The sequence below is a fragment of the Heliangelus exortis genome, chromosome 3 (genome assembly GCF_036169615.1).
Source record: "Heliangelus exortis chromosome 3, bHelExo1.hap1, whole genome shotgun sequence".
NCBI classification, from domain to species: domain Eukaryota; kingdom Metazoa; phylum Chordata; class Aves; order Apodiformes; family Trochilidae; genus Heliangelus; species Heliangelus exortis.
In genome coordinates, this window is record NC_092424.1 from 24,089,252 (window position 1) to 24,102,789 (window position 13,538).

General features: G+C 36.9%; 1 protein-coding gene across 29 annotated transcripts in view; it reads right to left on the minus strand.

Moving 5' to 3' along the window:
- Positions 1-2,074: 2,074 nt before the first annotated feature.
- The window catches only part of ESRRG (estrogen related receptor gamma), a 404,999-nt gene continuing 393,535 nt past the window's right edge, over positions 2,075-13,538 (minus strand). For all 29 annotated transcript variants that reach the window (XM_071739656.1, XM_071739667.1, XM_071739658.1 and 26 more), the window contains one exon: positions 2,075-5,850. In XM_071739656.1, the coding sequence (XP_071595757.1) occupies positions 5,606-5,850 (245 nt within the window). In that variant the 3' untranslated portion in view covers positions 2,075-5,605. The remainder of the gene's footprint in view (positions 5,851-13,538) is intronic.

The following is a 13,538-nucleotide window of genomic DNA, read 5'->3' on the forward strand; positions in this document are numbered from 1 at the left end:
CCAACAGCACCCCTTGCACCCAGGTGGCTTCTTTCAATGGGGGAAAAGCAGGGGAGGGAAAGCGTGACATTAACCAAGGAGATTTCCCCCTCCTCCCCCCTCTGGGAAGGCTCTGCTGCTTTGCCCATCTCCTTGTTTTAGCTGAGGGCTAAAACTGCTGCAGCTGCAGGCTGGGGCTGCAGCAGGACAGGTTGGTTGAGCTACAAATGCCGCTGACCCAAGCTCCCCTCTCATTTGGGTTTTTTTTTGTTTGGTTGGTTTTTTGGGTTTTTTTGTTTGTTTGTTTTTCTTAATTTTGTTTTGTGGTTTTGGTTTTTTGTTTTGATTTTCGTTGTTTTTTTGGTTCTGTTTTGTTTTTTTTTTTAATTTGTTTTTTTTTCTTTGAAGATTTAGGAGCTATTTTCATAGTTTAGAGTGTTTGTGCTCCTAGCCAAAAATCCCTGCAAATGCTTACCGGAAGATTTCTGCCTAACAAAACACATCCAATGGATTTCTCTGCCCATCCTGGCTTTACTGCAGACACAGGGTAGGGAGAAGTCAAAAAGAAAAAATACAAAAGCAGCTCTGCAGAGTTGCATCCCTGGAAATGGCTGCACCTCAGTGTTCCATCTATGATGCTAAATTTATGACTGCACAGTGCTTTGTGGTCCTCTCATGAGAAACGGTACAGAAACAGTAATTACAGATTTTTAATTGTATTCTAAAACTTCAACCATTGCTTTAGAGACAACTACATGTTAAGGAAGACTAACAGCAGCACCCTTAACTTCCAAGCTCCCCCTCCTCCCCCCTCTTTGCGTCAAAATTCCTAACACCAGGTTTTCCCCCTTTAGGTTATGGTTTTCCTTCGAATAAATACTTTGCAACAACTCAAACATGAAAAAAGAACATGAAAAAAGGGGGGGAAGAAGTAAAACAGTTCTGCATGTGTGTGTGCACCTGCCTACACAGCAACAGCACCACTTAAAAAACAATTCTGACCTCCCTTGGAGAGCCCACACAGGACTCACCTTTCTATTGCTCTGCCAGTCAGTCAATCTACTCACCCCCCCTCCCTATTTCCCTAGGATAGTGAAAACCCAAGAGGCACTGGGAAGAGGTGCTCTCCCATATTGCTACTAAAAGACCGCAAAGCACAGAGAGCCCTTGGAGCTGCCCTGGTATCTTGGCTTCAACAACTCTTGTCCCTGAGCATCATCGTTCTGCTCAGCTGCCTCAGCACCATCAGCCAGAACCTCCAGAGAATGGTCAGCAGCAAAGGTGAGAAGTATGTTGGCAAACACAACAAACTCCTATCAAGATAGACTAAAAAGCAAGAAAAGCACACATTATCACTTCTGCGATGGTTCCAGAAGGTTCTGAGGGACACAGGGGCTGATCCCCTGCCACAGGGGCTGTGGTCTTTCAGATGTGAAAAGCTGAGAGGCCACTTACAGCCAGTTTGCAACCTGCCTGCTAAACCCCCCTGGGTCTCCATGATTTATCAGTGCTCTTCATCAAGACTGATCTGTTTTGTTGCTCTCATGGCTATTTACTCCCATTCAGAAAAGCTGGATCAAATAATACAGATTTTTTAATTATTTTTTTTTATTATTATTATTATTTTTTACCCAGAACACATAAAAGGACTCTCCTGCAGTAGGGAATGAATGATAGACACAGTTTTGATGGAGAAGGCAAATCAGTACTTCTAGATGATACTAATGTGCTCTTAAAATAGTGGGAAAGTTTTCTTTTATGACATTGACAGAGAGGAAATTATTTTGAGTAATGCAAGTTGATGTGGAGATGCTTTAAGATTAAGTAAGTGCTATATAAAGGCCTGTCAGCCTGAATTCTAATGTGCTATGAGACATTTTGCATATTTAAGAGTATGCAAAACGTCTTGTACCACACTGGAATTCATTCTGACAAGGCTTTATATAGAATTTATTTACACTCATATTGTACTTTAAGGGAGAAGGGATAATGCTGGCTCCTCTTTGAATGGAAGTAACAAAAGGTAAAGCTAATTACTCTGTTTCATTCTCTGAAAAAGAGAACAAAATTAAAAAAAATTCCACAACACAAAAAATAAAATAAAAGCAATCAAAAGTGGAAGCTTGTTTAATATTGCTCTACCATCATCCTGAAAGGCATAATAATTTGAGTTACACATCTGAACTGATTGGAGTTACAGAATCATATCTCCTTTTTGCATTTAACAATATATACAATATAAAATAAATACATTTACACAAATGGACATTGGTTGGAGCACACGGTATGATACACATCACAAAAATATACAGTTGATTGCTATACAGATGTGAAGCCCATCTACAGCTATAGACATGTTTGTTTTTATTTGTTGTTTTGTTTCAGTTTTTTAACTACTGGCTATTATGCAACTCCTGGATTATTATAAGCAGTTTAATTTTTTTTTGTGTCCTTTTGCGATCTTTGCACGAAAAGACTGCCATAAAGTGTTTTCCTAGGCAGGTAAACAGAGACGCTTAAATAATTAAAATACAATCACCAACACCCATTTTCTCTTCTATAAGAAAAATAGCAGTTTTAATTTTTTATATCTTTTTTATGTTATCATTTAAATGCAAAATAGTGGAATAAATACAACAATCTGATCTGATTGAAACAAATGTGTAACTTCTGGGAGTTACACAATCATATTGCTTTAAATAAGAAAAAAATTAAAAAATGAAGCAAAAATAGAAATTAAATTGTTATGGCTAAAACATACACCTTTTGAAATTTTCCCAACACTTCACATTAAGTAAGTGGTCTTGAAAGAACTCTCTCCAGCAAGGTTTCAGATGAACAACATTATAAAGCCCGTGCAGTTCTTTTAGCTATGTTTCAGGTAATGCTTTTACAGTCTTGAAATACTTGATCTTTTGCAGCTCCAAAAAATTACGGAAAATGAAAACTTAAGATTTGCACCATGTGCCTTTAACACATCTACATTTTTTGTGTGTTCTTGTATACTTCTAGTCGATTGGCTTTTGACCCTGAAGCCCAAGTTCTTTAATGTGATACAGCAAAAACAATATTTCTATTATATATTTATATATATATAGTGTACTTGAACAGTAGCAACTTAAACCCTGCACAAATTTTCTGGAAAATAAACTTTTTTTTTTTTTTGCACTCTTACATATATAAATAATCTTATAGAATCAGCACCTTTTTCCCAGGAGTTGTATTTTTTTTTTTTTTTTGACATTTTTCAAAAGGGATGTGCCAATTTCTGAACTCCTATCACAGCTATAAATTTCAAGTTATTGACCACCTGAATGAATTGCTAATGATGATTTACCTAGAATCACACTACAGTCACTTCTCTACTGAGAAAACACAATCTACAATATAGTCCCATATAGCTAATGATAGATACACAGTTTTTTTTTTTTTCCTAGCACAAGGCCGATGGAACATCAGCCCATTGTTATTTTGTTTAAAGCACACAACATAGCAATAGTTTTGGAAACTTGTCCGCACCAAAAAAGTTTTGCAACAACACAGAGCGAGTTAATAACAACATCTGAGAGATGATTGAATAAAAGCTATATTTACAGCGTTTAAAAATTAGACTTATCTATAATCTTGAAATATTCAAAGTTTTATTTCTAAGCTATACATTGTTATTCTATAATAAACTGTTACAGAAATTATCCCTTGTTTGAAAATATTACGATTTCAATGTGTATCTGTTCATAACAAGTATTTGTTTGGAGTTTCAATCTCTTAATTATTACTAGGAAGAACCTTATTACCGGTAAGGAATAGAATATACTACTGTAATCTCCTGAGGAATTGTACATCCAATATTGTCTCTAATTCTACCCTGTGTCTATAAGCACACACCACAAGAATCCAAACACCACAAGAAGAACAAGACAACAGTCTTTGAATGCAACATAAAAATTCAGAAAAGCACAGCAAACATGAAACACTGAAAAGCTGAACTACATTTCTTTTGTTTGTTAGGATTACAATTTTAATTACATCTGTGTACATAGAATAAGGATGTTCACATAGTACAGGGAGCAGCTACTAACACTGGTACATTGGTATAGCATTTGATGGAGGTTATTGTTTATTGGTTATTTAGCGACTGTAGTTTTCTGGGGGCATCTAATCGGTTTATACATTAGATTACACCTCGTAACAGTCTTGAAACTGACTGACTTTCATGCTGTGACAATACTGGTTGAAAAGCACATATACTGGTTTAGCTACTTGTTAAAGATTGCCATTTACAAAATAAAATCTAAATCAATAAATAAGGTATAGGAAGTGTTAAATTCTTTAATTTGGTCAGAAGTCTACTACTCTGATTTCTTAATTTCGCAAATGTTGGCATTTGCCTTATTGCCTCTAAGCTACTATTGGTTCATAGAGTTTTCTGCATGTGAAGTTATAATTTTGCAAACAGGCAGTATCTCGTTCATTTGCAACTGAAGCAGTTAGAAATCATGTGGCGACTGCACCTTTGCACAGTCGCTGTCTCCTAACACCATTACAGATACAGATTGGTATTTGACATGGAGTACTTATAAGTTAGACTACTCGGATATACTGTAGGTGTAATCTAATCCTTTGAGTCAGTGAACATTTAGTTATAAACTGGAGCTCATGTTAAGAAACTGGATGTTTTGGACCAGACTGGCACACAACATAAATTGCATCCGTGATAATATGCACCTTCCCTTCAACTATTGCTTTAGTAAGATAAATTCCCACATTAATAAATGGCTGAAAACTGGTAAAGCTGGTACAAAAAAATCTCCGTTAGTAAGAAGAAACAAAACATTTAAAAAAATCTTCCTTCAGGATTCATTTGTCCTTCATTATTGTTCATCATTGTTCAAGCCAGCACAAAAATGCAGTATTTCTTTCTCTTTAGTATTGCATGAATGAATAAAGCTTAAACTATTCCCTGAAAAAGTTACATTGTAGCTAACCTAAGAAGTATCTGGAAGACTTGAAAAAACAATTAAGGAATCAAATGGCTGTAACTGATCTAGATGGAAAATGCAATGATAAGAAGCAGCCGATGCATCGTCGCTTAGTCGCTTAATTAGAGACTGCTCCTATGAAATCTAATACTGCATTCAGTCAGTTCATCATGTTGTACTGTACTGCTAGGTACCGTGGTTCTCTCTTTGATTCCTTTGTCACTGGGGACATTATGGTTCATAATAAGTTCACTGGCATCCATATTATGGATTTCCATCCTTTGGCAGGCCTGGCTTCCATCTCTCTTCAATTAGAGACCTCTTTGAAAAAGTTCAGCAGCAAAGGAAAAGGAGAAAAGGAAAAAGGAAAGAACAGAAAAGGAAAAGAGAGAAAAGGAAAAGAAAAACTGCATCAGAAAGACACAGAGAAAAAGTTGAAAGCTGCTTCACAGTCTTGCTGCTAAATATCAGTGCAGTCATTTTTTCCTTAATTAAACACTAAGCTTCTTTGCCATTATTATCCTGTTTAATTTCCCTTTTTTTTTCTTTCTCTCTCTTTTTTTTTTTTTTTTTTTTTTTTTTTTTTTTGATTCCTTTTTTTTTTTTTTTTTAAAACGTGCATGATGGGGAAGCCCATGATGCTTTAGTCAGACCTTGGCCTCCAGCATTTCCAAAAAAAGTTTGTGCATGGGGACTTTGCCTTCCAGTTTGATGTTGTAGAAATGCTGCACAGCCTTGGTGGAGGTTTGCCTCAGAAGTGGGAGAGTCATCAACATCTTGCCTGCACGACGTGGGTCTTCCATGTGTTGTCCAGCCTCATAATCCTGCAGAGCTTCATGTAAGACATCCTGAAGTTTCTGCACTGCTTCGACATCCTCTATGTGCATTGAGTCTGCAAAACAAAGGAGCAACAGGAGGTTTCAGAATGCTGTGCCACAAGTCAGACAACACCATGGCTGCACAACACTTTTATTGGTTCTCTTCAACATCTTTCAACAAGAAGGAAGGTAATTACCCACTAATTTCTATACTGACCTTCAGAAAAATACGTGGAACTGCTGTGGAACTACAAATGTGTAATTAACTCTTGTGTCAGTAATCATCCTTCTCATGCTTCTCAAACAAGTGTAACAGTCACCATAGCTGCTCCACAAACCATCTCTTAAAATCACTGCTTTCAAGAAAAGGTTGTGCCAAATCAAGTGTTTTGTCAGGAAAGCAACAACACCTGCCCTACTATGGCAAACTCAGCAGAATTCTGTGTCAGGCTCCAAGGCTGTGGGGTTGGAAGCCACGGTCACTACCCACTGTACAGACCCTGATCATGGGATTAGGACCACTGCACTGACAAGAGGGAAACATGGGTTCCATGTGATTTCCAGAGAGGTTTAGCTTTTTTTTTGTCTCCCTCTGGCACATCCAGACAGGCAACACTTACTATGTTCTGAACAGCTTTTATTCAGTGGAGCTAATATCTCCTACAAGATGTAATCCTTCTCTCTCACCCACTCAGAGGGTAATTTATCTTGTTATTGTTGGGGCTTTGCATTTTTTATAAATCACTCAGAGCAAGCACCTCAGCCTGTACCTTTCCAGGTGAGATGTTTTGGTGGTGTAAGTATTGAGTGACAAGCCTAGATACAACACACACAAGGAACTAAACTAAACTGCTACGTGACCCGGAAAGATTAAAGTAATGGAAGTGTGAAATAAAGAAAAGATCTAACTGAAATAACTGTAAAACCCTCAATAGCACAGTTACAGAAAAGGAAGATGTCCCGAGAACATGCAGTTAGTGGACCATGCTGAGATGACTTTGGACAAGCAGCCCTAATTCTCTGACTTTTATGTAGTCATAAATGCCAAAAAAACCCTGATGTGGTCCAAAGAAAGGTGAATGCAAGTAAGTTTTGAAAGAGGCCACCAAAGAGCCGGTATCAGCTAAAAAATTTGGAGGGTTGACAGACTTACAGAGCCAATAAAACACCATATGAACATGTAATGACTAAAAGAGGGTAAGAAGTATTATGGATAGGCTACAAACTTAGCTCAGTGTTAAACAGGGACATAGCATTATTGAAGTATATCCTTGAAAATTCTAGTCAGTACAATGCTGCCTTATTTTTTAATTTTTGGTTTTGGAATAAAGCTCCTGTTCCCAGACAGAACAATGACTGAGGGAGGAGCTGGATGGTGATGAACCCATTTCTGTCATTGTTTGCTCTGGATCAGTATTCTGACAAAACCTCATGTTTTACTTGGTTCATAACAACATCAATTTTTGCACGTGCTTGAAATATCTGAACTGCATTCAGAGAATTAAGATGCGTCTAAGATTCATTTCCTAAAAGGATAACTATTTCCTCAGATAATTAGGCCATATAGTAAACACCTCTTTCTTTTCAAACACAAATATGTAAACAGAAACACAAACCAGTAAGTAACAGGTTAACAAAAATGTTCCAGCTTCTATTTTCAAAACAAATGTGCAAACTGGAGGGGAAAAAAAAGGAAAAAAAAAAAAAGAAAAAAGAAAGAAGAAGAAAAAAAAAAGGTACAGCTCCTGCTCTAAAACAGACACTTAATTATATACAAGTTTGGATCATTTAGCACGTTTTATTGATTCTGATGACAGTTTATCTGTTAATTACACATAATGGAGTCCTATGGGAATTTTAAATGTTTAATAATTCTGAGTCTTAGCGAATACATGCTCTAAGAAGCATGCAGTTAAGACATAAACTGCAGGGATGTGATACTGCACATCAAGGTGCACTCTGCTGAAAGCACATGAAGACAAAAATATCTCTCTTAGGGAAAAAGAAGGCTGCAATATTTTAGAAACAATGACAGGGAAATATTACCTCTAGCAAAATTTAGTTCTAATTAATGTGAGACCATTCCCCAAATCCATACATTTTTTATAGTTTTATAATATGGCAAAATTACTAAGTAATTCAGTGTCAGTAAGAGAAAAAAAAATCCCTGAATTCTGTGTCCTACAAACAGATGTAATCGATGCAGACATGGCAAGACACATGTACAAACATGACTGATGTCTTAAGCATTGTGTCCAACCACTAGGCTTAAATTGGAATCCAAACTCCAAAAAATTGTCATCTGTGCACTCTGACTCTTTACCAAGCCCTTGGATATTCACCACTAGTGAACACATGACGTGCTACTCCAAGTGTTTTTTCCAAAAACAATCAGCAATTTTTGCAGAAATATACATTTTTCCCTCCTTTCCCCAGACCCACAGCGCTAGGGCCAGATTTGCTGGGGAATCAAACAGACACAAATGCTGGGCAAGTCAAAGACTGTTGTGAACTTTTTTTACACCATCGTGTAAAGAGACAGACCTTTCTGAAGAACCTGACTGTGTTTCATTTCTAATCCTGTACAAATCTAGTCTGAATCTTCCTAGGACCAGGATTTTTAACTGCAACCATGTTGGAGTTTGCAAATATATGTAGTACAGACTAATACATATTTTTACACAGAGATGAAGCTTGTCTGAGATCTTTAGCCCTGCAGTTTGGTTAGGAATTTGGCCTGCAGCAATAGGAATATATATGCTCTTCATCCACCTTACACAAAAACTGAGTGAGGAGGGAAAAGGAAGAAAACACCCCCAGAGAAGAAAATATTAGAAGGTGAATCAAAACCTTCCTTCCATCACACCCCATTGTCTCAAACTCTTTTTGTGGACATCTTAAACTGAGGGATCTTATCCTCTCCTTGCAGGAGCTGTAGATTGTATACCATCTCTCCAGTAAACAGAGCAATTGCTTACATGGAAAAGTAATAGCAGTAAAGCATTTAATGTATTTGCTGCTGTCTTTGAAATCAATTTAGCAGCTGGGAAGAATGTGACCAACCAGCTCTCCGCTGGCCTAATGCAAGTATTCTGCTGCCAAACAGTGGTTCCTGGAGCAGTTTAAGAAGTGGTGCCTTTGGACACATGTTTTGTCACAGGAAACAGGGTAAGGAAGACAACAGAGAGAGAGAGAGAGGCACTTCCGAACAGTGATTAAGACTTCAAACTGTTCTTTTAAAAATGGCGATTTAGCTTGAAAGATTTAAAAATGATTTAATCAAATTACTATGGTAATTTAACTTTCCGTTTACAGAAAAGAGTCAAACTCATTTCAGCTTTGCCCATTCTAGGGTCTGCTAATGTTTAAATGCAACCTCACTAAATCTGTGCTATTTAATTAGACAACGATTCAGCTCGCAGATTGCTCAGGAAAATATTAAGCTCCACAAAGATCCTTCTTCAAGTTTCAGCCTTGCAGTCTGGAACTTCCAAATTATTCCTGGTATTAAACGAATGTAGATCTTAATCCCTCAGGCGTAAGCCCTTGAAAATAAGGAAGATGGTTGAAAACGCTGAACTAGCCGAGGGGAAGAGAGGAGGAGAAATAAAAGAGAAGTCCTTTCAGTAACTACAGACTGACAGATACAGAAGTGAGTTCAGAGCAGGCTAACTTATTGCTGATAAACCAAACCCTCACTAGTAAGAGAGGGCAATGTCAACAAGAACCACTATAATTTAAAGAAATGCAGATTCTCTGTGACAATCCAGAAATAAAGAAATAATTTCACAGACAATATGAAACTATAAGCTAGTCACAAAGACTTTGAACATTCTTCCTAAACCAAGAAAAACCCCTATTTTTTTTGTGTTAAATTATTAGGGGTTTTTTGGTTGGGTTTTTTTTTTTGTTTGTTTGTTTTTTTGTTTGTTTTTTTTTAATGTGGCTTTGTAGACACCCAGGAGAATTTACAATTACATTCTGCACAAGTAATATCCAGAGGGAATGTATACACATTTCCTCTGTGTATGTAACACACATAAATATCAGTACTTACACAAAACATGAAATTAAACGGGGTAATTTGAAAGAGATGTCATTTAAAAGCAAGCAGGATTTGATTCTAAATACCCTGCAAAAAACAGGGAACTCAGGCTGGTCAAACTGGAGAGCTGAACGGACAAACCCAAGACTTGCTGATCCGATGTGCTGCTGAGAACATGAAATTTCAGTCTGCCAGAGAGAAAAGTTGTTACTGATCAGTGCTACGAAGAGAAAGAGGTCAACAGATGAGGACATGGACTCAGTGAGCTTTGCTTGGAGATTCTTGATCTGTCCTTGCAAATGCTTTCTTTCACCACTACAGGATGGTAAAATAGAATTGTAACACTTCTAATCAGCTGATTGATTATATCATTGTGCAGAAATGGAAGAAAACTAGAATTCTCATCCAAGAAAAACACTGCAACATCCAGACAGAAATTCAGGTTACAATCTATCTCATTTAAAATTTAAGTTTCATCTCAAATGCAGTAAACAAACATTCAGCCACATGTTTAGAACACACCACAAAGGGTGACACCTAGCTAAAGACTAGAAAGCACCTGGACTGAGGAAAAGTTAAAGGCTGGTGTTTTGTATGTAACATGACTAAGAAGCAGTAGACATCCAGGGCTCTCAAATCAAGTATTTCTTAACTTCAGAAAATTCAGGCAGCACAAAGGAAGAAATTATTATATTGAATGAAGCAGCAGGGAGTATGCAGCAGCAAATGCACACATTAAGATGTTGTTAAAGCACATCAGAGAGGAAACTATCAACAGGTACTTGAAAAACAGCAATTGCTGTGACATTTGTGTTTTTATAAAGCTAAGAGGTTCCCAAATCCAAACCAGATAAATAAAGATTAGAAAACTGCAGAATCCAGAAAGAACTGGATGGGATGAAGTGTAAGAACAGCAGGCAGAATAGGTTTTGCTTTAAATAAGGACAAGAAAATCCTAATCTGGATTATGCCTCAAATAAGAGGAATTTACTATACAGACTATATTGCCAATCAAAAAACACCACTACAACTACTGAGATGTTTTTGATGGGTGAACTCTTCTCAGAATTACAGAACCCCTTCCTCTCCTGCCTGAGATTTATGCCAGATTTACAAAGAAACTTGCATTTTTGCTAAGTGCTTGTCCATACTGTGTTTCTGTATAATTTTTGTAAGAAAAGTAGATGTAGTAAGAAAAAGAATTACTGAACTGAACATGCCTTTTATTTCAAGGGCTAACTGTATTAGAAATGAACTAAAACCATGGGCATAAGGTAAGTAAAAAACACAGTAAACCACCTTTTTTTTAATTCCTAAAATTGCTTATCTTCCACTAGGATAGGAAGTGAGGGCAATATATAAATGAGTATTTCTGTAATGCAGGACGAATTGCATACTATTAACTTATTTGAGTACCATTCAATAAAGCTTCTAAGACACAGGAAAAGGGGAATTTGAAAGCTAGGGGATAAAACAGAATAGAAGAAAATGCTGAATGAATGCTTCAAAATTCTTTTTATCCACCACAAGATATAACTAATTGCCACGACTGACATTGAGAGCCACTTGTTTAGTGGAAAAGCATGACAAGTAACAAACCCCAGCAATTGCAGTGGTGACACAGCAATTCAGACCAATGTTTTCTTACCCAGAAAACCTGCCTGTCAGCATAGAGCATCTCCCTTGGGTGATGCAGCCCAGCGCTTCCCCTTCCAGGCTGCCCCAGCAGCAGGGGAACCTGAGGCTCTGTCCTCCCACTGCTCATTGCCCTGGTCTCGCTTCTTGCCTTTCAAGAGGCTTGGGCAGCTAACATGTAAATAATATCTACTTAATTCATAACTAAGTGAGAAATATCTCAAAGTTACCCATTTACTAGACCAGCTACCAGAAAAATAGTGTTGATTAACTCTGCTGCCATTTGCTTAATGCTATCATCAACCCTAATGCTATAATTAAGCAAATCGTAGCAGTTTCTTCTCTTCTTCCACTTGTGAATTGTGGGTGCCCTCTATTTGATTACACAGAAATGGAATATGAGGAAGAAACTGTGTTCAAACAACACAAAAACTCTGATTATAATGGCTACATCCCTTTCTAAAAATGTGTTTCTGTGCTGTACCACTCTCTCTATAAAATTGCATGAACGAGTTAACAAACCTTGCTGTTTATATTTGGCAAAATAAACACTGATAACACACCACTAGCACACAAGTATGTGTGTATATATATTATATATAATTATTCACAAAAGATAATTTGCCTTATTAGAAAATAAATATAGTAAAATAAAATAAGCAACAGCCTACACTGGGAATAAAGATGATATTTTGTGGAATAACAAAATGTGATTGATGAATTTTGTGGAATAACAAAAAAATAATTTATAGGGCTCTAACAATTAATTTTTATTAAGATAATATTATTTAATGTTGATAGCCCAGTGCTCTGAGTATATTGTTTTGGTGGCTGGAAAGTTAATTAATAGAAAATTAATTTTTTTACCAGGAAAAGAGCTAGACAGCTAGCTAGGGTGTCTAGTACCCACATTTGGGTCAGATTTTTCAAGATGCTATTAGGCATGGATCAGATTTTCAAATATGCAACAGTATTTTGACACTCCAGTTGCTTGTATTAGGTTATAGATGGGAACTGAGCTTCTTTTAAAAATCAGGTCTCAGTTGTGACTCCTAAGCTCTACTGCAACATTTGGCCTAAAGGCACAATTTGGTCCTTACTGATTAGGCAATTTCAAAAAATTTCTCACCTGCAACTCCCTGTTTAGCATTACCTAATCAATACATGAAAGCATTTTCTAATATAAAAGACACTAAAAGACACAAGGTCATCTTTGCTGTGTCACAGTGTTCACATGTGCTCGTGCACGGTTGTGTATACTTCAAATATATTTTGTAAATATTTCACCTTCTCATACACACAAGGAAGTAATTGGTACATGCATGTTTTGGAAACCATTCAAAGTTGATTTTCTGCGTGGGTAAACAAAATGCTCATTGGTGCCAGCTTGCTTCATTTGAGCAGTGCAAGGTGGGATGCTGGGCAGTTTCATCTTGCAGGTTCAAAGTACCTATTTGCTTTTGTGTAAAAAAGACAGAGAAAGAATGAAGGAACTTGTTGGCAGGACAAGCGCAACAGTGTAGTGAGAGACTTCTCTGGAGCTCAGATATAAAGGCTGTATTATTTACTATGGAATCAATGCAGATATTTAAATTTAACCTGCTAAGTCCCATATAAGCAGTACATATTAAAAACAGCTGTTGAAATCATGCCTGAGTGGACTGTAATGTACACAGGACTGAAATAATCTATAATTTCAGTATTGTGCTTTTATATGTATATGAACTTTTTAGATCCTATATGCACACTATTTGAAATTAGTGACAATCCACACAGTTGATACACCTTGCATTTCTGGAAATGTTTAGAAGCAGTGTGGCATCATCCAACCCTGGGAAGGTAACATTTGATAACATCTCTCAGAGAATCTCACTGAAAAACGACTCTTCCTTCCTGCCTTTCAGAAACCAAATGGCAGGATTATTTCAGAACAAGCACTGCACAAGTAGACTCTGTAGGCCTAAAGCCACATTAGCCGTTGGGGTGTTTAAATGCTCCTGCTACTGAGATTTGTTGGTCAAAATAACGCTTGTGGTATTTATTCAAACAAAAGACAATCAATATGAAGACAACCTATGATTT